This window comes from Microtus oregoni, unplaced genomic scaffold (genome assembly GCF_018167655.1).
Source record: "Microtus oregoni isolate MIOR12 unplaced genomic scaffold, Mior012 000026F_ref0000081, whole genome shotgun sequence".
In the NCBI taxonomy this organism is placed as follows: domain Eukaryota; kingdom Metazoa; phylum Chordata; class Mammalia; order Rodentia; family Cricetidae; genus Microtus; species Microtus oregoni.
The window spans coordinates 1,264,927-1,290,066 of record NW_024543085.1 but is presented as its reverse complement, the minus strand read 5'-3'; the positions used below and the strand labels follow the sequence as shown (position 1 = coordinate 1,290,066).

The 25,140-nt window shown below is 40.9% G+C and overlaps 1 protein-coding gene across 1 annotated transcript in view; it reads left to right on the top strand.

Annotated features, from left to right (window-relative positions):
- The window catches only part of Hepacam2 (HEPACAM family member 2), a 52,183-nt gene extending 29,531 nt beyond the window's left edge, over positions 1 to 22,652 (top strand). Inside the window, exons 5-10 of the mRNA XM_041675581.1 lie at positions 12,880 to 13,005; positions 13,099 to 13,123; positions 13,222 to 13,259; positions 14,483 to 14,556; positions 16,768 to 16,876; positions 21,899 to 22,652. Of these exons, the coding sequence (XP_041531515.1) occupies positions 12,880 to 13,005; positions 13,099 to 13,123; positions 13,222 to 13,259; positions 14,483 to 14,556; positions 16,768 to 16,876; positions 21,899 to 21,954 (428 nt within the window). The 3' untranslated portion in view covers positions 21,955 to 22,652. The remainder of the gene's footprint in view (positions 1 to 12,879; positions 13,006 to 13,098; positions 13,124 to 13,221; positions 13,260 to 14,482; positions 14,557 to 16,767; positions 16,877 to 21,898) is intronic.
- The last annotated feature ends 2,488 nt before the right edge of the window (positions 22,653 to 25,140 follow it).

Below are 25,140 nucleotides of genomic sequence, written 5' to 3'. Positions count from 1 at the left end.
CCCACTTTTAAGTGAATTTCCCTATAATCTACGAGCTTAGCAGAAAACTAAGTATCACCTCAAACTCCTGTTTTCTGATCCTTGTGCCCTGTACTACACTCAACCACCAAGCTCTGTCTAGTCTACATGTTTAGCTCCCAAATCTACCTACTTCCCTCCTTTCTTCTACTTTTTCTTTGTCTTTCCTCTTATTGCCCTTCTACCTCTTCCTCCTGCGCTCTTCCTGTTTTTAATTTTCCATTATTATTTCTTCTGTTACATTCAATATCCTTGCATACAGAGAAAAGACAAACCTGGTACAACTTAAGGAAAAGCCCACAGTCTGAATAGGAAGCCATGACTTGGATGATTGCCTTGGTGAAGGAACAAGTCCACAAAGCATCACAACCATGAGTCCACAGATGCCTCTGTTCCATAGCATCACCCCTAGTGCCTAGAGGAAGACACATAGCACAGAGAAGCTCAGTATATTGTGTTCAATAAAGGAAGCAAAACTAAAATGCCAATTTACACAGATTTTGTTTGTTTGTTTTAGAGACAGGGTTTCTGTGTAGCTTTGGAGCCTGTCTTGGCACTAGCTCTGTAGACCAGGCTGGCCTCAAGCTCAAGGAGATCCACCTGCCTCTGCCTCCCAAGTTCTGGGAATAAAGGCATGCACCATCACTGCCTGACTATACAGGTATATTTTTAATCCTTAGGCTAAAACATGCCATCTACACTCATTCAGCTGCCTGCATCAAAATCACCTAGGCAGTTTGAAAAGTAGTTTCTCAAGTGCCCAAGGCAGAAGGAATCCTCTGTCTATGTCAGCGTGTAGTACAAATCATGACCTTGTCTCCAAATAAACAGATAAACAAACCAATTTTTAAGACACTCCAGACCTGCTGGGTCAGGAGCTTGAACTATGACATTTGGACTCAAATAACACTTAGTACAAGTATAACAACTGCTGATTATTGGTTGTTCCTCCAGTGAATTTATAATTCAATAAAAACATCTTAGGGAGTCACAAAGGCATATAAAACTGGACAAAGCCTACAGGGTGATAAAGAAATGTGTGTTCTCTTAGAACTATTTGAGATTTAAGGTATACATATTTGCAAAATTAAGTATATTGCAATTCATATACTGTCTTGATGAACATTTTTTGATATTCTTTTTATTGAAAAAATTTCTGCCTCCTCCCCGCCTCCCATTTCCCTCCCCATCTGTCACGGCCACCCTCGTCCCGCAAGGATGACGCAACCACCGGAGCTCTTCTCACTGCAGTTTTATTCCAAGACTTTATTCACTTTCTCTCTCTCTTCCTTCCTCTCTCTACGTTGACCTCTCTCCTCTCTCCTTTTTTCCTCTCTCTCTCCTCTCTCTTTGACCTCTCTCTCTTTTTCTTTCTCTCCGGGAAAACCTCTCCCAGCCCTTACGTAGGCACGGGCTGCCAATCCCGGATTGCCAGGTGGGCACTGCCCATAGGTTCACGCATATGCAAGCAGCTGATAATCATTGCATGATCATAGCATAAGTCAGGCCTTAGCCATAAGAGTTGATTATACATCTCCATCAGTTGTGATTCCACGCAGCTCGCTACACCCCACACACACACTCCTTTCCCCCTTCCCCCACTCCTCTCTCCCTCTCTCTCCAGTCCAAAGAGCAGTCAGGGTTCCCTGCCCTGTGGGAAGTCCATGGTCCTCCTCCCTCCATCCAGGTCTAGGAAGGTGAGCATCCAAACAGGCTAGGCTCCCACAAAGCCAGTACATGCAGTAGGATCAAAACCCAATGCCATTGTCCTTGGCTTTTCAGCATCCCTCATTGTCCGCCCTGTTCAGAGAGTCCGGTTTTATCCCATGCTTTTTCAGTCCCAGTCAAGCTGGCCTTGGTGAGCTCCCAATAGATCAGCCCCACTGTCTCAGTGGGTGGGTGCACCCCTCGTGGTCTTGACTTCCTTGTTCATGTTCTCCCTCCTTCTGCTCCTCGTTTGGACCTTGGGAGCTCAGTCCGGTGTCCAATGTAGGTCTCTGTCTCTATCTCCATCCATCGCCAGATGAAGGTTCTATGGTGATATGCAAGATATTCATCAGTATGGCTATAGGATAGGGCCATTTCAGGTTCCCTCTCCTCAACTGCCCAAGGAACTCCCTGAACACCTGGTGTAGTAATAGGGGCGGCAGGGCTGCGTTCTCAGCACCCCGGCCGCCTGCCCGGCTAGCTTATGCCTGAAATAATTACACAGAAACTGCATTCATTTAATCACTGCTTCGCCATTCTCTTCGAGGCTAATTCTCACATATTAATTCAGCCCATTTCTAATCATCTGTGTGTAGCACCCTGATGGAGGAAGGTCATTGGCCAATAAAGAAAATGCTTGGCCCTGTGGCCGCCGCTCCTATTACTTCAGCACCCCAAGGTGCGCTTACCGGGGAGATTCTAGCCTAGTCCATCCTGGGTCAGAGCTTCATGGCGTGTGTCTGCCCAGGAGCGGGGCATGGCGTCTCTGCTGAGGCATCTGCTCAGGAGAGCAGAGCTGTGGAGTCTCTCTGCTCACTTCCTCTTCCTCCCAGCATTTTGTTCTGTTTACTCCTCCCACCTATCCTCTAACCAATAAAATGGGCCAGGGCAGTGCCTTTATTAGCCAATGACCTTCCTCCATCATTTCCCCTTTTTCGGTTTAAACAAAAACAAAGGCTTTAACATAGCAAAATTACATATAACAAAACAGTTATCAAGTAAAAGTTACAATAATCTTTATCATAACTAAGGAAAACTATAACTAACTATTCTTAACTCCATCAAAGACACCAGAAAGATATAATATTACCTAAGTAAACAAGAAAAAAAGCAACTTTTAAAACTCTAGAAATGACCTAGACATCTCGCTGCCTGGACAGTCACCCAAAGTTCCTCTGTACTGTTGGGGCATCCATCTTCAGCCTTCAGGCCCGTGCTATCCAGCAGACATTTCCATAAAGCAGGAAAATTCAAAGTCAGTTCAGTCACTATCTGTTGTGTCCTGCAGAATGTCTTGCAGACTCTTTCATGAATCAGGAACCCCGAAAGATCATCTCACCTTAGGCAAGTTCAGTAGTCCTCTCTCTGTGGGTTCTCTGTGTCCAGTTTATGCAATAGTCCAGGCAAGAGCAGTTTCTTGCCCAAATGGCTATCAAACTCCATAAGGTGCCTCTTCGATGCCCATCTTCCTCTTGAAGTAGATTGGTGCTGCCAGGAGCAGAGTGTCTCATTGTTATGAAAACTCCTAAGTTATTAAAACATTTAAAATGCCATATTCTGTAATCTTTGAAAGACATGAAGAATGTCTATCTAAAATATATCTCTATATATCTAGAAAATCTAACTAACATGACTACAAGCTTTACTATTATCGATGATTCTCCATTAACAACCTATATTTCTTAATTATACAGTACATATTTAAATGAACTATACAATCACAATACCTTAATCAAAATCAGAAACACTTATATATATAACAAAATTGACCTTAAATCTCTATCAATAAAGCAAAATCTATACTAATGTAAATTATTCATATCTATATCATATCCCCCTTTAAATGTAAAAGAACATTTATAAACCATATTTGGGAATATGGGCGCAGTTATTTCTCTCCAAACTGCTTCCTGCTGAATGGGGGCGTCGTTAATTAGGTCTTTCATGGTATAACCTGTGTGCTAGTTTCATCTCAGTTGGCAGTTGAGCGAAGCAATTTTTTGAAGGCGTTCACACCAACCCTTCAGGAGGGCGTGGTCCATCATACCAAATCGGAATAGAAGAAATGAACAGCGTCTCATCCTCTGTGAAAACAAAATAAGAAACTCCTTTCCAAAGCATCATATCCTTAGATTCAAATTCAAAATATCTATGTTGGATTAGTTCAGCAGCATTTATAAATAAATATCTTTTAGCAGCTGTTGCTCCTTCCTCAGCATTTAAATAATTCAAAGAGAGCATAATAGCATACAGTATCAAAATTCTCTGTGTATTTTCCATCTTTGTACAGCTTTGTTTTAAACTCTATTTTGTTTATTTTTACTTTTAACTCTTTGCTTTTTGAGACAGGTTCTCTGTATCTTTGACCTGAAGTAACTCTGTAGATCAGGCTGTCTTTGAACTCTCAGAGATCCGCCTGTCTCTGCCTCCCAGGCATTCAGGATTAAAGGTGTACACTACTACACCTTGAACTCACAAAGATCCGTTTGTCTCTGCCTTCTAGGCACTGGGATTAAAGGCGTGTGCTACCACACACAACAACTCTCTTCCTTTTTTTGTTTTTTACTTTAAGAACTTCAACTTTTAGTCTGCATATATTTTTAACACACTTTAAACCATTCAGAAATTTTCTCTGTCTTTGAATCTCTCTTTACTGTATATCTCTCTTTTTCTGACCACATGAGTCTTTAATTTACCAAGCAATCTCAGTAGGACTAAAGTCGTGACTTTGCCAGCTAGATCCAGTCCATTCCTTTGCTTTCCAGCCTCATGGCTGATATACAGGCTGTAGCCATGTTTACTGCAACAACTGTATGGCATTTCAAGGTCCCTACCAGCAAGTGAGCTACAACAGACAACACACAAGTCCTCTCTCCTTAGCCGGCCCTCCTGCCTCAAACAGTCAGAGTTTGCCCTGGCAGGATGGCCCAGAAAGCCGGCATTTTTAAACGGCGCAGCTTTTTTCCTGCTACGGCTGAAAACCGAAAAGCATGCGTTCAGCTTTTCGTCAACACCATTTAAGTGTTTCGTGGCAGGACCTCTTAATGAGCTGCAGGGTTTTGTAGCTAAAGCTGAGTCAGGAAGCCTCTCTTAAATGAGGTGCTTGCTTGCCTCTAGCAAGCAGAGTAGAGCGAGTCTAGTTGCCATCAAACAAATCGTAGCACTTTACTCCAAATGCTCTATTCAAAAGCTCTGTCTCCCGCAGGAGCCAGACAGAGATTGCAATGGCGGCACAGCCCCAGGAAGTCGTGCTTTAAAATGACACAGCGTTTTTTCTGCTACTGTTGCTGAATCAGGAAATCTCTATACAGCACACCACCAACAAACAGCAAAAATCTGTGTTAAACTCTCTTTCCCTTATTTTTAAGCCTTCTCAGGTTTTTTAAATGGGTTTAGTTGTCCACACATCTGGGCGCCAACTGTAGTAATAGGGGCGGCAGGGCTGCGTTCTCAGCACCCCGGCCGCCTGACCAGCTAGCTTATGCCTGAAATAATTACACAGAAACTGCATTCATTTAATCACTGCTTGGCCATTCTCTTCTAGGCTAATTCTCACATATTAATTCAGCCCATTTCTAATCATCTGTGTGTAGCACCCCAAGGTGCGCTTACCGGGGAGATTCTAGCCTAGTCCATCCTGGGTCGGAGCTTCATGGCGTGTGTCTGCCCGGGAGCGGGGCATGGCGTCTCTGCTGAGGCATCTGCTCAGGAGAGCAGAGCTGTGGAGTCTCTCTGCTCACTTCCTCTTCCTCCCAGCATTTTGTTCTGTTTACTCCTCCCACCTATCCTCTAACCAATAAAATGGGCCAGGGCAGTGCCTTTATTAGCCAATGACCTTCCTCCATCAACCTGGGAGCCCCTCTAGAGTCAAGTCTCTTGCCAACCATAAGATGGCTCCCTTAATTAGGATATATGCTTCCCTGCTTCCATATCCACCCTTCCTTTATCCCAACCATCCCCTTCCCCCCATCCTCCCCTTCTCACTTTTTTCTCCCCAATTCCCATTACCCTCATCCCACCCCACCGCCAAGTTCCCACTTATTGCCTGGCAATCTTGTCTACTTCCAATATCCAGGAGGATAACTATATGTTTTTCTTTGGGTTCACCTTCTTATTTAGCATCTTTAGGATCACAAATTATAGGCTCAATGTCCCTTATTTATGGCTAGAAACCAATCATGAGTGAGTATATCCCATGTTCATCTTTTTGGGTCTGGCTTACCTCATTCAGGATAGTGTTTTCTATTTCCATCCATTTACATGCAAAATTCAAGATGTCATTGTTTTTTACCACTGAGTAGTACTCTAATATGTATATATTCCACACTTTCTTCATCCATTCTTCCATTGAAGGGCATCTAGGTTGTTTCCGGGTTCTGGCTATTACAAATAATGCTGCTATGAACATAGTTGAACAAATGCTTTTGTAATATGATAAGGTATCTCTTGAGTATATTCCCAAGAGTGGTATTGCTGGGTCCTGGGGTAAGTTGATCCCAAATTTCCTGAGAAATCGCCACACTGATTTCCAAAGTGGTTGCACAAGTTTGCATTCCCACCAGCAATGGATGAGTGTGCCCTTTACTCCACAACCTATCCAGCAAAGGCTATCATTGGTGTTTTTGATTTTAGCCATTCTGACAGGTGTAAGATGGTATTTCAAAGTTGTTTTGATTTGCATTTCCCTGATCACTAAGGAGGTTGAGCATGACCTTAAGTGTCTTTTGGCCATTTGAACTTCTTCTGTTGAGAATTCTCTGTTCAGTTCAGTGCCCCATTTTTTAATTGGGTTATTTAGCATTTTAAAGTCTAGTTTCTTGAGTTCTTTATATATTTTGGAGATCAGACCTTTGTCTGTTGCAGGGTTGGTAAAGATCTTCTCCCAGTCAGTAGGTTGTTTTTTTGTCTTAGTGACAGTGTCTTTTGCTTTACAGAAGCTTCTCAGTTTCAGGAGGTCCCGTTTATTCAATGTTGCCTTAATGTCTGTGCTGCTGGGTCTATACGTAGGAAGCGATCTCCTGTGCCCATATGTTGTAGAGTCCTTCCCACTTTCTCTTCTATCATATTCAGTGTGTTCAGATTGATATTGAGGTATTTGATCCATTTGGACTTGAGTTTTGTGCATGGTGATAGATATGGATCTATTTTCATTCTTCTACAGGTTGACATCCAGTTATGTCAGCACCATTTGTTGAAGATGCTTTCTTTCTTCCATTGTATACTTTTAGTTCCTTAATTCTGCCTGTAATATTGTTGTCCAGTAGAACTTTATGCAAGGGAGGAAATTGTCAATACCATCACTTTCAACATGGAGGCCACTAACCTTCTTAGCTTTTCAATGATTCAAACATGGCTATGCAACTGAGGATTAAAGTTTCAATTTTATTTCATCTTTATTCACTTGAATTTAATTTTACATAACTATATCTTTCTATTGCCCAGTATATTTACAAAATACTTACCCAAATTGTGCCCCTTTGGGGCAGTAAAAGGTAATACATTTTCCTTGTAGACCCTCCAAAGCATGTGCTCAAAGTGGTTAAAATTAGCTTGCATGCATTATTTGTCACCTACTATTGTACAAATAAGAGCTAGGCACTGAGATTCAAGCAACCCCTGATAATAACCCCTAACCAAAATGTGATGTATCAAACCTACAGACAACAAACGAACATCTTTTGCCTTATAATTTACTATATTTTTATAGACTCAAGCAGCTTTTCACCATGTAACTAACAGAAATTTAGTTTAGAACAAGGTTGTGTGTGTATACCAAAGCATATATGGGATGATTTGGTGAGATCTTAATATCAGGTTAGACTTGTTCTTTATGCTCACTGCAAGTGGAAATATAAGTATAATATGTAGTAGTATATTACAATAGAGTCTTCCCTACTTATTAACTTTCTGCATTAATATTCAGCCAGTAAGTGTTCATAATATCAGAAGCCCCCGGTATTTGACCAAGATTTTATTACCAAAGACAGATACAGTTTTCATGTCGGATAATTGTCCTTAGCAAAGTCTGAAAAACCTGTTTGACCTGTACAAAGTCTGGCATTTGTTATTGTAGTAAACAAGGAGAACAGGTGCTCATTTTCCAGAGTGAACCAGGATTGTCAACATTCGTGGCCTCATTGTGGTTTTTCATAGCTGTTTTCCAATATTCAAGGTTCACTGAGCTTTGTCTCCAACAAAAGTAAAAAACAGAAGAAATCACTAGTGCAGATGTGATGTGTTGTGTTCACTGTTTCTGTTTCAAAATGAATGAATTTCTGCAACAAAGATTAATGAATTTCTGCAGCACGAACTGATACACATGACCGTTGCTTACAAGGCCAGCCGAACACTTATAGAATATGCATTCTGACAGACAAGCTGTATTAAGACTTGTAGGGAATTTGAAATAGTTTGTAAGATGTTTCTAGAATCAAGTTGAAGTTTTGTGTCACCAGACGCAACTTGCAGAAAATAGATGAATCTCCTCATTTTTAATGAGGCAAAACTATGTAACTGCTTTGAAGTTTCAGCAATAAGACATAGAGGGGGCAGGGAAAGGCAGCCAAAGATGACTCAGGGTCACAGATGCGAAAGAAAATAACAAGGTCGGGAAATAATCAAAAGTTTTATTGGTGGCTTTCAGTTAAGGAGAGGAAAGCTGGAGAAGGTGACAATTAGCTCTCTGTCTTCAGCCTGCGTGAAGCTAGACAGATGGGGACTTCCACCTCTGTGGGCTATGATTCACAGCTAATTTGAGATATTATTAATTGACCTTTCTGTAACTCAGTGGAGATATCTAAAGAAAACAGAGGCAATTGGAAGAGTCACACAGCAAATGAATGACAAAATAGCTTCTGAATTCAAAGACTTTCTTTTTAACAATTTCAAAAATTCTATTCTTTTTAGGTCACTAAACTATTGGTGTGGATATTGCCCTTTTAATCGATACATACAGGATTATGAGTATAAAGCAGTGTATGTATAGTGCATCTCACAGTAGTGATTTAGGCTCAGTAAATACATCAAAATATGGATATCTATATTCAAAATGTTTTCTTTAAATAATTTCTCAGCTAATTTAATGTAAAAAATATGCAGGTACTTTGTCCACAAGATACACTATTTCATACTTACGAGAAAAAATATCTATAGCTAAAAGTAATGTCTAGTTGTTTCAAGAAAATAATAGGCATTAAAATAATGAACTAGTTGAACAAATGCTTTTGTAATATGATGGAATGTATACACATTAGAGTGCTACTCAGTGGTAAAAAAACAATGACATCTTGAATTTTGCATGCAAATGGATGGAAATAGAAAACACTATCCTGAGTAGAGTAAGCCAGACCCAAAAAGATGAACATGGGATGTACTCACTCATAATTGGTTTCTAGCCATAAATAAAGGACATTGAGTCTATAATTTGTGATCCTAAAGAAGCTAAATAAGAAGATGAAACCCCCCCAAAAATAATGAACTAGCATTTATATTTAAAGTAATGATTTTACCACCTTAATTAAGGACTTCTTTAAATACATATATCCATATTTTAAAGTATTAACTGAACCTAAATTACTACTGTGAGATATATATAGAAATGTAGCCATTTAAAGGTTTGTATTTAATGAAGATATTAAGGTGTACTTCAAAATTCAATATTCAAAATTCCCCGAGAGCATGTGGACATAGGTTTAAGAGGTATCTAGACTAGAAGTGTTTTAAATGTATATGTATTAAATGTAATGTGGATAATCAATCATTAAAAATTGTAATCCAAATCTTTTCATTTAAAAAGTAGGAAAGAACATAAACTAGTAAGAGAAATTGATTGATTTCTCCTATTTTGCTACAAGTTTTTCAACTTTGGGTAAATTAAGATACAGATTGAGATACCACCTTAGCCTTGACGTCTGGATCTTGAGACCTTTGATGATAGCTGCTTGAGGACCTACTCCATAACACCTGTGTCTGTCAAGCGGGCATGAGAAGTGTGTAGGTAACACAGCCCAGAGTATGTCATCTTCATCTCCATGGGGACCTGAGGCAGCTGCCATCAGCAGTGAACAGATTGGATGGAAGAGTTCTCAGGGCCCCATCCTCACCTAGAAATAGACACACTGCCTATGTAGCATATGGCTGTCCTGTTGGGGTGCAGCCTTGAACAGCAGGGTAGCGATACCATGGATACCACACCTCTTGCCTATATTTACACTTGGCATGTTAGTCCATTTTATTTGTTTGCTTAAGGAGGGGGCAAATATTTGCCCTCCAGCTTTGGTAAACGAGTCCATCGTCCCAAATATATTCTCTGAGCAGTAAGACTAGAATTTCTCTACTATTTTCAAGTCAGAATTCTAGAAGCTTAGCTGTCCAAAAACACACTTGTCTAGGACTGAGACCACAGCCGTGGTGCCCTTTGGTGTGCATTCTAGGTGGAGAAACGGGGACAAGAGCAGACCCACGGCACTCTAAATGAGGGAGAAAGGAAAGATCATTTGTTTTCAGAAAAGGGACATTTGCATCCTCAGTCCCTGTGGAGAGGATGCTGGCCTTCACTACAGCCAAGCTTTTAGAGTGACAGGAATTGGTCATCACAAGGTGGGTCTCTGAGTGCAAAGAATAGAAGTCAAAGGGATGTGTTGAAAGGGCAACCAGGAGACGTCCACGGACACAAGGAGGAATGAGGAACAGGAAGGTTGTGACCCTCTGTGAAAGGGAATCTGCAAACGTGCTTATTTATCAAAGGAAGGAAAAGATAAAATAAAAAAAACGAGAAATGTGTCCTCTGAGTCTCAGGGTAAGATGGCCAATTATTTTGTATTAAGCCTGTTGCCAAGTTTAAGAAACTTGGCTGCCAGAGTGAATCAAGAGTGGTCTGAAACAGTTGTTGTTGGCATATTTTCAATTTTAAGGAACATGTTAAAACCAGCTAAGACAAAAATGCTTTTCTGCGTAATAAAATAATCATTTAATTATGTTTAGAGGTGCTGGATTTTTTTCTATTTATTTACTTTATTTATTATTTTTGAGACAGGATAATAGTATGGCTATTGTGAGGTGAAAGAGTTGAAGCATCTAATGTTTGATAGTTAAATTTGGAGGTTTCTGTGATTGAAGAGATGATTCAGCTGTTAAGAACACTCGCTGCTCTTCCAGAGAACCCAAGTTCAGATCAGAAAGCTCACAACTGCCTGTAACTCCAACTCCAGGGGATTTGATGTCTTTACTGGCCTCCATGGACTCATGCACAGAAATGGGACTCTCTCTCTGTCTCTCTCTCCCTCTCTCTCTCTCTCTCTCTCTCTCTCTCTCTCTCTCTCTCTCACACACACACACACACACACACAGACACACAGACACACACACACACACACACATCTATTTTTTCTTAATACTAGCTTAGGGGAAATAAGTCTCCCAAAGGGACAGTGCTCCCTTCAACAGAATGCTTCTACCTTGGTGAGTTAATTGAGATATTCAACTATGATGTGACAGAATTAGACCAGATAAATGTTTGATTCAAATCCAGTTCAGTAGAGAAACTGTTTGCATCACTGATGAACAAGCATGGTATTAATAAAAACAATGGTAGAGAGTTAAAAGGATCACAGTGACCCCAAAATGGTCCAGAACTTTTCTTAGTCAAAACCATCCTTGTCTCTCAGACTCAAAGGGAATATGACAACAACAGTGTATGGTCAAATCAGAGGGGATAGCGTGGGTTCCCTGACCTGTCTACTGGAGTTTGGTATCTACCAGCTGTACTGAGCAGGAAAAGACTAGATTGTTTTAAATGATAGTATTCTACAAGGGGAGAGTCAAGAGATTTTTAGATATCCCCATGTTTGGAAAAGAAGGTGATAAAGGGCTCCCGCTTATTTTAACTCCTGGAGACCTGAACACCTTTATGGAGGAAGAAGAAAGGGATGCTGGCTCAGCATTTATTGCAGAACTGAGTAGCCACTCTGTTCCTCATCACACCCAGATTCTCAGGCGGTGTCTAAAATAAAAGTGGCATTACCTGGATTTAGTCCACATCAGTCTGGGCAGACAAAGGTCCCAACTACTTCCTCCTACATAGGTTAATATATGACTAAGCATATCAGAGCCCATAGCTGATAGTGTAACATAACCACAGTCAATATGTGGTTGTGTCAAACAGCACTGGAAAGGGTCAGAATGAAATCCTAAAAACCTGGGATCATCCCCACCATTATAGCCCCACCATTACAAGCCTCGGCTTCCTCATCCAGAAGAAGTGATAATATAACTGCACTCTAATAAGATTACCAAGGTGACCCAGCAATTGCTATGGATCATGCATCCTGAGTACAGAATTTAGTATACTGCAAGCACTCAGTATGTGTATTATAGCTATCAGCATTAAATTTTTATTTTATTGGTGTGTGCGCATGCGTGCATGTGTGTGTATGCATGCATATGTGTGTGTGGTGCTGCACATGTCCCACAGTGCAGATGTGGGGGTCAGAAGACGATTTTCAGGAGGCAAGGTTTTCCTTCCACAGTGGGTTTCAGTGTTAGTCTCAGGTAGGTCTCCAAGTTTGTACCATTCTGAGTCCTTTTACTAGCTGAGTCAAGCCATCTAGCAGGACCGACTTTAAATATTTTATTGAAACTTGCATTTGCATGTTATTTGGTAATTGGAATTTCTTGATTGGTTATTTAAAAAAGTAGTAAAGTGTATTTAAAATAAGTACCCTTCTTCTCACATCCTTAAATATATACCATAGTGTCTCTGAAAAGATCACCCCCCTGAATCCTACTAAAACAGAAAGACAGAAGGCAGAGAGAGAGGATGTAGAGAGACTGGAGGCAGAGAGAGCACCTTGCATCTAAGGGTGTAGACACAATGAGCTGAGAGATAGAGGAAGGTGGCAAACACAAGTGAAGAGTGTGACAGGAACAACTTTCTATGATTAATGCTTCGTGTCAGTATTTCCCAAGGTTCCCACCACATCTCCAGGCACAAATGTACCCAGGGCGTTTGGAGATTAGTTTTTAAATCGCTGTATTCCATCCATCTGGGGATGAAGGAGAGAATAAGGGAGAGAGGGACAGGCTATGGTGCCTTATTTAATTAGAGAATAGTCATAAGCATTTCAGATTGTATAGTAATTTATTATTGTTTTTTAGGACTGGAGAAGCTTGCACAAAAAGGAAAATCACTGTCCCCATTAGCAAGCATAACTGGAATATCACTGTTTTTGATTATATCCATGTGTCTTCTTTTTCTGTGGAAAAAATACCAACCTTACAAAGGTAAGTTAAAATTAGAAAAAATACATTTTAGAAACATTGCAAAAAAAAATTACCCAAAACACCTTACCCTGTTTTCCCCTCTCTTGCTTTTAGCTATAAGGCAGAAGCTAGAAGGCCGGTAATGTATACATTTCTGTGAAAAGTAAGAAAAACATTTTCCGTCAATCATAACCTTTGATTAATATGTCTGTTTGTTTGTTTTTTTTTTTTTTTCAGACCAGAGTCAGAATACAGAAAAGCTCAAACCTTTTCAGGTAATGGCCAGACTGGAAAGGACTGTTATCCATAGCGATGTATATTAACTAATCATCAGTTGAGTACCAGGGATGTTTACAGACAGGGCTGTCAACGTAGCAGAATTAATAGAAGCTGATATTAGCACAACCACAGTCCCTGTATTGCTCAGTGTCCTCCCTTTACAAGGTGAGCCACACAGGTCTGGAGGATACGCTAGGGAAAGACTCTCAACTCCGTATACAGACAAGGCAACTAGAAACCAGAGAAGTGAAGATGAGTTCTGCTCCATTCTCACTCGTTGGCCTTCTCATCAATAGTCTGTCAAAGCAAAAGGAGCCTTTGTAGTTCCCGGAGGATGTACAATGCTAGCCATACAATACCGAAGGAGAGGAAGAAATGGAAGTGTAATAGGGGCAGTCCTGTTCTTTGTCCGCAGCCGGTCCTCACTACCTTCATTGTTGATTCTGTACTGAGCTGTTCTAAGTTAACAATGGAGCTTATGTGAGGATGGTGGTGTCACCAAGAGCCAGGTTTTCAGTCCTATATCTGCCACATTACTCTTGGGAAAATTACTTTTCTTGACCTCAAATTCCTTATCTATATAACAGTGACATAAACTTCCTCCTGGGGCTGCTAAGAGAATTAAAATAAAATGACTTTAAGAGCTGAATGTGACTCATCTCCAGTCTCTTACAGTAACTGGGCATCATAGAAGGGAAGGGTCCCATACCATCTGGCTCCTCCAAACTACCTTCGCCCTCTTCATTTCCGAGATAAAGTTTGGATGGTGTTCCTATTATGTTGCAATGGCTTTTATGTGTCTGTGCAGCTACTGTTAGTGCTCATTCTTTTCTAATATTCTCTGTTAGATCTATCGCAGCACAGTCGATATTACAGGTGCATCGAAGGTTTCTGTGACATCCAGGCTAAGGCCTCGGTGATCTTCAATCCATGATCCTGTCTACAATGTGTATTTGAATATGGAATACAGTATTCCACACCAGACCTTAAGAATAATTGGTCAAGTTCAGTTTCATTTTTCCTCTTGAGAAGAAGTTATTCCCAAAACCATTCAATGTCATTATGAATGTAATATTAAATGGTTTCATGCAAATATCACTTAAAACAGACAATAAAGATAAGTTCTGTGGCTATTCCCATGAAGCAAAAATAAATGCATGCATTTTTAAATATCAGAGGGAAGCATTGCTTTTGTAAACAGTGTTCTTTTTCCTTTCAGGCCACGAAGATGCTCTGGGTGACTTCGGAATATACGAATTTGTGGCTTTTCCAGATGCGTCTGGTATTCCCAGGGTTGGTTTTCCTAGTGGCTGATTAACCAAGAAGTAGAATTCTGCTTTCCCAGAGGTGTAAGCAGCATTCATTTAAGAACAAGGGCAGGGGCTGGAGAGATGGCTCAGAGGTTAAGAGCCCTGACTGCTCTTCCAGAGGTCCTGAGTTCAATTCCCAGCAACCATATGGTGGCTCACAACCATCTGTTAATGAGATCTGGTGCCCTCTTCTGGCCTGCAGGCATACATGGAGGCAGAACACTGTATACATAATAAATAAATCTTTAAAAAAAAAACGAGGACAATGATGTCCAAAGGCATCTCACAATGTTGACTCACCATATACTGAGATCTGTGGAGCTAAGGCATTTTTCTCATTTTCTTCTCTTATAGAGATAGTAAAACTGACACAAATAAGGAAGTTACACCAGTTAAAAAATACTCTTTACCTGATATAGTCTATGAATAAAGAAGTAACTAGGTTGAATATAGGGAGAAAAGAAGAACTGGGGACCAGGAGTCCCTAACAAATTATTCCATGTTGTTTCAGTGACCGCAGCCTTTTATTTCACAGAATTCACTCTATTCCTCAGTTTCCTTCCTTTCTTCCTCATAACTCCCAATATCTTTTCAAAGATATTCGATCACATCCTTGAAGTTACCTGCTTGTCATAGGGAGTTATTGTATAGTAAAAACCTAATAATATACAGGTATATATCTTTATTACTCTAAACCTAGGCTAAATGCAGGGTCTTTTACAGTTGAAACCATTTGTTTTCAGCCAGTCTCTTTTTAAAACATTGCAAATGATCAGTTTGGTGCAGAATGTGTCCCTGATTATTAGCTCGCGAGCACTCATAGGATGTAAAGCACCAGGTTGTCCTCTGTCTCCTTGCTCCTCTATAATAGTCCACTTGGATGGGACCAAAAAGGGACTGCTTGCTTCTGGGTGTTCTTTCTGCCGTTTTTTAGAAAAGAACTACTTGCGATGAGAAAATGGTCCCTTTGCTCTCAGCATTCTATCTCCCTGTGTGCTTCATCCAGAGAGGTTCATGGCTACAGACTTTATTACAGAAATGTAATGTCTTTTTACCGGCTTGAGATATGAGGGAGGACTGTTGGCTTTGAAAGACCCCAGTGGTGGGCAGTCTTTCAGGCTGAGGAGACCCTCCCAAGGAACAGCGAGTCACTCTTCGGATGCAAATAGCAAGAGGCTTTATTCAGTACACAGGTACCTGGGGCGACTTAGTCTCTCGGAAGACAAGCGCGCCTGCAGACTGGGGGAAGGTCTTTTTATAGGAAAGAGGGCAGCAGAAGCAGATTACAGAAGCAAATGCATCGTTAGTGGTCAGTTGGAATGGGGCAAGGGGCACAGGTGGTTTTTCCTCTCCCAGCACAGATGTATGGGAACAGATATCCTGTTAATTGATGTCCTGCCCGAATCTATGGATATAAATATCCTGTTTTGCAGCCAGGGACCCTGACCTTACTCTGCACTTACAGTCGTTCATCAAAAGCTTTGTGAAATGACGTTACAGCAGCCAAGCTGGGATCTTTCATAGGGGGAGTTGTCTCTTCTGTGAATTACTGATATTCTAAGTTGGGCACATGTGCTGACTATAGGCATCCTGTTTCCCTAAGCAAACGGGAGGTTCTCATTAGAGCAGGCCAGCTGCGGGTTCCTTATCGCTTGGGGCCAGATGGCTGACCGGCTGACCGCAGATATCTTGCTTGGCTTCTCCGCCCTTGTTCTCAAGTCGAACTTCCCTGCTCTAATGTTACTTGCGTTGCTCCAAAGTTTAAGCCTGGCATTGCTGCTGCTTAGCTGTTTGTCTATACTGTGGGGGTCTTTCACCTTCACCATATTCTTTCGGCTAAGCCATCCTTGCACGTGTGATTGACAAAATCTGTCCAAAAGAGCAATTAAGGTATAATGTAACAGTTATACGTGCTGGCTAGTTCTAAACTGTAAGGCTGTGGTTTTTTTTTTTTTTTCATCTCCCTTTTTGCTACTTTTCTTCCTCCTTCTCTTCTGTACAGTATTTCCAGCTTTCTTCTTCAATGACGAAGAGGGTGGCAGGATCTCCAAGCTATTCCTGAAGTAAATAAACAGCGTGAGTGCAGAAGGAGGAGCAAGGAGGAGGTCACGTTCCAGAGGCCGCCCTCAAGCTGCAGCATGCTTCCAGCTAAGCTCAGGCTCAGTTTCTTCCTTTAATGTTCTGTGTTTTCTAGATGCCGAATAGGTCCGGCCCAGCCCCTGACGATGTGACAGGGCAAGATTTCCACGGCACCGTTTATGAGGTTATCCAGCACATCCCTGCTCAACAGCAAGACAACAACAGTAAGTCTGAACCTGCATTTGGTGGGTGCAGTGGAGGATCTCAGAGGTTAGCTTCTGCTTTCCTGAGGACTTATGTGAAGCACCCCCCCCCCCAAAAATACTAACCCAAGAAATGATAGCTTCGAAACATGCAAAATTCTTCAAGATACATTCTCATTCGAAAATTATTTTGAAAAATGAAACAGGTAAGACTATAAATATCACCTAGAGACATGCATGTGGGCAGGCAGACAGAGGCAGAGCTCTGGGATTGCCTGTCTGTTGCGTATGTTCCTCCTGTTCGGCCGTCTCAGAGGGATCCACCGTTGGGTATGAAAGGCTCAGTCAGGCCGGTGCTCAAGCCATCTGTTCATCCTCATGACTTTGCAGCGACCGTAGTCATTTCATGGCCACAAGCCTCCATGACTAAAGGAAAGGCCAGCAGAAGGCTACTAGGGAAGAACAGCTCAGTCACATCCAAGGCCTAGCATCCTCCCATTCGAGCCTATTTCCAGGAACATAAGATTGGTCCCTCTGAGGACAAACCCTGTTTTGAGGATAAAGGCAGCAACCCACTTACCCAGTTGGACTCAAGGCCATTACCGGAAGATCTGCCTCTTTGCCTCGTAGGAGCTAAGCCCACGGTTTTTTGGAATAATGGAATCAACTTCGGTTTGCGAGTGTGTAGCTGCCTGAGGCCTAACTGCCACAAATCACCTTCCACCCTTTGTTTAGCTGTCATTTGTTGACTTTAAAAAGAACACCAGTAACCACACCCAGGGAACTTCCCCTCAGGCAAATGGAGCGGTTCCAACAAAGTAGTTCCTGGGTGAAGGTTGAGACTAGCAGCCGAGGGTGCAGGAGAGCAGGGAGAGTCGTCTGACGGGGAAGAGCACACATGGACCACGGCTGTTGTTAACGTGTGTCACAAGAACCCTCAGAGGACCCCATCAAAGGAAAACGCACACGAAGTCAGGGAGATGAAATAGTTCCTAGTGGAACTAAGAATTTCTAGTTTGAAATTTTAAAAAAAAGTTATGGTTTGAAGCAATGTTTTCATAGACAGTTCAAGGAGGAGGCACAATACCATGACTCTTGGAAAATCAAACACTGAATTCAAACCAGCCTCTCTTTGTTTCTGGAGCAAAAAAGTGAGGGAATGTTTTGTTTTTAATCTTTTCTTTTTTGACTAATAAATATCAGTTGTGCATAGTTATGGAGTACAATATAATGTTTTAACCCATGTATACATTGTGTATAGATGAAATCAGGTTAATTAGCCTATTTCTCACCAGAACTCCTGAGATCATGTCTATCTGCTTTCTAAGATTGAATCCAGTAAATAAATAAATTAATTAATAAACATAAAACTTGTTTGGAGCTGGGAAAATGATTCAGTTTGTAAAGCTCTTGCCATGAAAGTGTGAGAACCTAAGTTTGGATCCCAGAACCCACGTAGAAAGCCTGATAGAGCTGCAAGCACCGGGAGACACAAGGCTGCGAACCATAGACAGAAAAATCCCAGGAGTTTGTGGGCCAATCAGCAAGCTCCAGGTTCAGAGAGATCTTGTCTCAAATAAAAGATGAGAGAGAGAGAGAGAGAGAGAGAGAGAGAGAGAGCAAAACAATTGAGGAAGACACCTGATGATCACACACACATACACACACACATGCACACACACACACACACATACACACACATGCACACACACACGCACACATACACACACACATGCACACACACATGCACACACACATGCACACACACACATACACACACACATGCACACACACATGCACACACACATGCACACACACGCACACACACGCATATACACACACATACACACACACATGCACACACACACATGCACACACACATGCACACACACGCACACACACGCATATACACACACATACACACACACACATGCACACACACGCGCGCACACATGCGCACACACACATACACACACATGCACACACACACACACACATGCAGGCACACACATCTACTTACACATGCACCCATATACAAGTGCACACACAGAAACACATCACATTTATACATCACATACAGGCACATATACACACACATAAAAATTATTAAGATAATTTTGAAATCTCTCCTGTTTAAATTTACTTGTTTTTCTACATAACTTGTGTTATAAATATCTACTTTTACTACTAGAATGCCAAAAAAAAAAAATGAAGACTCAAAGTTTGTCGTTTAAGAAAGTCTCCTAACACTGAAATAAATGGAAAGTTGTGATCATAGCAGGATAACTCCAGGATACAAAATAAAGTAAATGAGTTAAATTTGCATCTTAAAAAACTAATTTCTCAAAAAAATAGTTTTTTAAAAATTCATGCAATTTTTCTTTTTTTTTGGTGCCTGTCTGAAATGAAAAAGATCCTCAAAAATCCTCAGTCCACTAAAAGTTTATTTCAGAAACAATTTCTGCCGGTTGAAAACAAAGCAAAACTGCTTTCTCAAGCAAAGAACTATTTTAAATTGCAGGGCATCAGGTCCTGCCCCACACTCCAATGCTAGTGCTCACCCTCTGCACCGCCCCAGCACCGCCCCACCCAGACCCCCAGCCCTGCCCGTGGATCCCCTCACGTTCCCATCTTCTGAGACCTGGTCATTTGTTTCCTTTCTCTGTGTGTCATCCAATGGCTGTCTCTCCCTTAACCTTTGAGTTTGCCCCCTCTCTCCAAGACATTAAGATTATCCCCTCCCACACACAATTCCTTTTTAAAGAATGCAAATATAAACAGCTTATCTACGACACAAAGTGATGAATTAACCCTTTTAAGTTTTCCCTTCTAAATCACACAATCAGGAAGCCAACATTTCAAATTTGTATTTGCTTTTTAACACAGATTTAGGCTGCTTATCTTAAATTTTAAAAACAGATAGAGTACTTCGGGTTTTTCACCAAAAATTGTTTTGTAACTATTTATATAAATCCACAGAATTGTCAGGGTCTTTGCTGTGTTCCAATGAGCAGGATTAAATAACGCCCAGTCTTTTAAGAATTTCCTGGTTTTGTAGACTCCTTTTTGCTTAACTAAGGATCTTTCATAAATATTCTTTCATAGGATGAAAGTTGCCTGTAGCTGCACGGATGGTTTTTGTCTTCTGATTGTTTGTGGTTTTCTCTATGTCCTATTACATTTGAAGATCAATTTCATGAATAGTGAGCACATAAAGCTGCTGACTCTGTCCATCCTCTTCTCCCCAAGTGAGTGAGCAGGTTCTGGGGGAAGAACTCTTTCTTACTGCTTTCTCTAATCTTTACTGAGAGCCTTTCCCAAGGTAGGAAAACTGCTTAAATAATTTCATTCTTTGATCTTTAAATTATGTGTGTGTGTGTGTGTGTGTGTGTGTGTGTGTGTGTATTTAGTACATGGTGGCAAATTGGACTCCTGTTTAACAAGTCAGTAAATTGGTCTCTGTTCATATGCTGGCACTCACCACAATGATTCGCTTATTGAACAGAGTTGCATTTACTGAAATATTATTCATCAATGCCATTAAATGACCTGGCCCAGAATGTTTTGAACTCAAGTTTGGTTGTTCTTATCTTCAGATTTTTTATTGAGTTTTTGCATAATATATTTTAATTATATTCTTTCCAACCCCTTCTAGATTCTATCAACCTCCCTACATGTAGTAGTAGGAGAGGCGGGCTGTTTCCCGCCACCCAGCTAGCTCTACCCAAAATAATTCCCCGAAAACTGTATTCTTTTAAACACTGCTTGGCCCATTAGTTTTAACCTCTCATTGGCTAGCTCTTAAATATTGATCTAACCCATTTCTAATATTCTGTGTAGCACCATGAGCTGGCTTACCAGGAAAGATCTTAACCTGCATCTGTCTGGAGTGGGAGAATCATGGCGACTGCTTGACTCGGCTTCTTTCTCCCAGCATTCTGTTCTGTTTATTCCGCCTACCTAAGTTTCTGTCCTATCAAAGGCCAAGCAGTTTTCTTTATTAATTAACCAATGAAACAACAGATAGAAAGATAACCCTCCTCCATCACCTACACATCCAAATTCAGGATCTCTCAATCTCTCTCTCTGGAAAAAAAGCAAGAAAAACAATAAACAAAGAATTAAATAAAAAGATAAAAAATCCATAGGACAAAAAAATAAACAAATAAGCAAAAACCAAGACTGTTTTGTGTTGGCCTGGGCATGGGCATGGAGTATACTCCTGACACACAATTGGAGAAAACTGAATTTCCCTTTCCAGCCAGTATCAGTGACAAAGAGCTTCTTGGTCTTGGTTAGAGGTGGGACTTTGTGTCCCCTTCCCCTTCTTGGAGCTAGAATTTCCTCTGGTTTGAAGGTGTGCAGGCCCTGTTATTACAGGCATCAGTCCCATTGTGTCCAGAAGACACTGTTTTCTTATCATCTCTGGCTATTAGACCCTTTCTGCCCCGTCTTCTGCTTCATTCCATGAACCAGGAAAGAAGGGATTTGATAAAGACACCCCAGCTAGGGCTGAGTTCTCCAAAGTCTCTGACTCCCATACAATGTCCTCCTGTGGATCTCTGCGTTAACTACCACCTAGTGCAAGAGGAAACCTCTCTGATGAGGGTTGAACAATGCTCTGCGCTTGGATATAATGATATATAATTAGGATACATTTTATTGCTATGTTCCTTTATCAGAATAATAGTAATAGGTTTTCCCCTAGGCCCATCATCTATCTAGTATCAAGTTCTTTAGCAGTGCCTCATGGAGTGGACCTTAAAACCAAACAAAATGTGGTTGGTTATTCCCATGGTTATTATTATCATCTTGAAAACTAGACATCTAGATATTTAAGCCCTGAGTTCTAACATGTAATCATCTACAAAATGATTGTTTACCCTTTATACTATTGATTGATAGAGTTTTCTTGATCAGTTCAAATACTTATATTCTTCATCTTTACAGCTATGGAAAGAAGAGAAAGCAGTTAAATCTCATTTACCCGCAAACCTAGAAATCTACAGAACCCTTAGTATAGCTGATGTATCTCTTCACCAGGTGAGATTCTACGGCAAAACAGTGCATCGGAGAGAAATAACGAAGGGGCATTTTGAGAGGAAACATCTGGAATCTGTGAAGAAATAAAACCCCAGCACCCCTCGGTCACACTTTTAAATGCAGAGTGCCGACTAACTGGCAGGTTTTCTGACACACAAGCCATGGGCTGTGTGACAAAGGAACGTGGACACTGCTTAGCAGCCCGACTGGGAGGAAGGAGACAACGAAACATCCCAGGTGCTCTGTATGTCCAGGCTTTCAGGAATCCCAGTTGTGTTCACCTGTGCTCCACACTGATACTGCCCTGTGCCTCTTCGGAACTAGGAGCCTTTATCTTTGTAAATGTCATGATGAGCTTTGTTATGTTAAATGTTCGTTACTATTATGATAGCCAAACATCTTTGTTGTCCCAAATTGACTCCTTGTTATTTGTGTCAAAAAAATACTAAGGATGCTTAACACAAAGGTAAGCCTATGCCTTTTCCCTGGTTGGCAATGAACTTAGTTATCAGTGCTATTCCTGAAAGGACTTGCCAAATGTTTAAGGAAATGGCTTGGTAAAGTCTCATTTTCATTTTTGTTCAAAGAAGGAATAAACTAAAGTAAATTATTCTGCTTTTGTTTTACATGGCCTTGATTATTTAGATTGTAAGGTCCTACTTTAAAGTCAGATAAGAGTACAGATTTTTTATTCTTATTTACCATTGTACAAATAAAATGGACATTGTGGAAAATTATTAAAAATCAAAACCTATTCTCTCATGGTTGTCTACTTTATGCAGAAAAAAAACATTCTAATAGGATTTCTTTTTAAAATATTAGAAGTAAACATCTATACCTACCCTATCCTATATTTTCATGAAGGCCTATGGTGAAAGTAAGAGGAAAACTGAATCCCACAGTTCCTTTCTGTCTTCTAGCCCTGCAACATTTACAGATCTTTCTGATGGAAAAGTCCTTGCTAACACAAATACTTTCTTTTGTACTCAGTATAAACATGAACTACTCTGTCTGATTGGAAATTCATGGTCACCATAAGCATAAACATACGTCTGGTTATGCAGAACATTAAAATCCCTGTCTTGCCTTCCAGAAACACTCTCAGAACTACCCTGCATTATTCATATGTGCATCATATTCCTCCAAGCCCCAGAAAAGTTTTCTAATAGTTCATATAAATGCACAGATTACAAGGTCAACTATAGCTCAGAAAATAATGCTGTGAAGAAAAGCAGAGGAGCAATAAGATGAGATGCAAAGCAACAGCGGAAGCGAGGTTATAACTGGTTCGTTGAATTTCCCTTTCTCTGAGGATTGTCAAGAGACCAATGCAGGCGAGTCTCATAATGGCATTCTCAGCTGCCTGTGGGTTCTTCAGTGCCATGGGCTCTTGCCACCTCTGCCCCACCCCTTTCTCAGTCTCCTGCTCCCTGTTCCTCGGGTGTATGTGTAAAGGTGGTGGGTTTCTAGGGGGACTGCTATCTGCTGATCCATCTCTCAGTAGGAGAGCAGACTGTGAGTTCTGGGCATTTCTGACTTCCTCTTTTCAAACCCTGGACATTTTAATCCACAGAAAATCTTAAACAGCTTCCTGGTAATGCATACACATGATATCCAAATCAAATCTTTTTTTTTTCATAAGTGTGCACCAAGAAAATATGTTTACTAGTTCTGAAGTCAGCTTGTTTGTTCATCTTTTGACATTTTCACACCCGAGCCACTAAATAATATTTTTTTTCAAACTCACTTTCCAGTCGCTTGTAATTCTTCTCATTTCTGTATCTCTCTCTCTCACACACACAAGCAGACAGAATCCCTTCGCGCCTGGTTCCACTCAGAGCAACAACAAGGAACTGCTGAAGGGAGAAATGGGAAAAGATCTCGAATCCAATTAACGTTTGCCTTCATTGGTGTGGAACACCGGACGATGACTTGCTGCTTTTTTAGTAAATGGGGATGGAAATCTCATAAATTAATCAAGGTTTTCAAGGGAAGTGATGAACCAAAACCCAGATGTTCATGTAATTAACAAATTAATCTTTAATAAACAGCCAAAAGTTCTCTTCTTATGACTAAACACAATCTTCACTCTTGCTGGGGTTTAGATGTTACCATTGATCTGGAAGAGTGCTGACCTCAGTGCTTACTGTTTTCAAATGCCACTTTCTAGGAGTGGGTTCCAAGCAAAAAATACGTGCAGTAGGATGGAGGTGGGTGGTCCTTGGACTTCCCACAGGGCAGGGAACCCTCATTGCTTTTCGGGCTGACGAGGGAGGGGGACTTGATCGGGGGAGGGGAAGGGAAATGGGAGGCGGTGGCGGGGAGGAGGCAGAAATCTTTAATAAATAAATTTTTTTTAAAAAAAGAAATATATGGAATACAGTTTTCTGTTTGTATTTCCATGCGAATATGGCAGCTTCAATTAAATTGGCACAGTCTCAGAAATCAGATCCACGTGAACCTTCAATCCAGATGATATCCCTTCAAAAGTTTTGTTGCAATAATAAAATTTGAATAATAACAGTAAATCCTGAGCAAGGGGGTAGCTATTTTTACTGTGTTTCTCTGGCTTTTTTTTTTTTAAAGAAAGTCCTTGTTTTCTGCTTCTACGTTATCGTATATAATCATGTTTATTCGTGTCATTCTTTTTGTTCACCTAGAGGTGACATTCAAGCATGCATAAATATGTTTTAGCTTTACGAGACAATAAGAAAGCCAAGGCAAAGACACAGGAATTAGCCATGGATTTGTGTATTACCTGTCTTCTCATACTATAAACGCACTGTGTATTGTGATTTTCTTTTATTTTAGCACTGTGCTGGGAATAAAATCCGGACCTTGTACATGTTAGAGGAATGCTCTGTCACTCAACCGCAGTCCCTTAACCTTGATATCTCTAAGCACTTTTGCAGACATAATGTCCTTGCTCTTCCTAGAGACCATGACAAACCTGAGGACTAAAGTATGTTCACTTTACAGGGAAAGAAACTGAGCCGGAGGCATTCAGTGATTCCCCAGTGACAGTGAGTGGCGGAGGTGATCTTGTAACTCGCTGTCTGGCTCCAAGCCGGGGGCAGCACCCCTTGCCAAGTCACCACCTGTGTCTCTGGACGTGGCATCCAGAAGCAGAGCACAAAGCAATGTGTCTTCTGCCAGCCTTGCCTTAAGAACTGTATTAGCTTGCAATCAAATGTACTCAAGTTTACTCGCTTGTTTATTTGTTTATGTCTGAGAACTTTCCC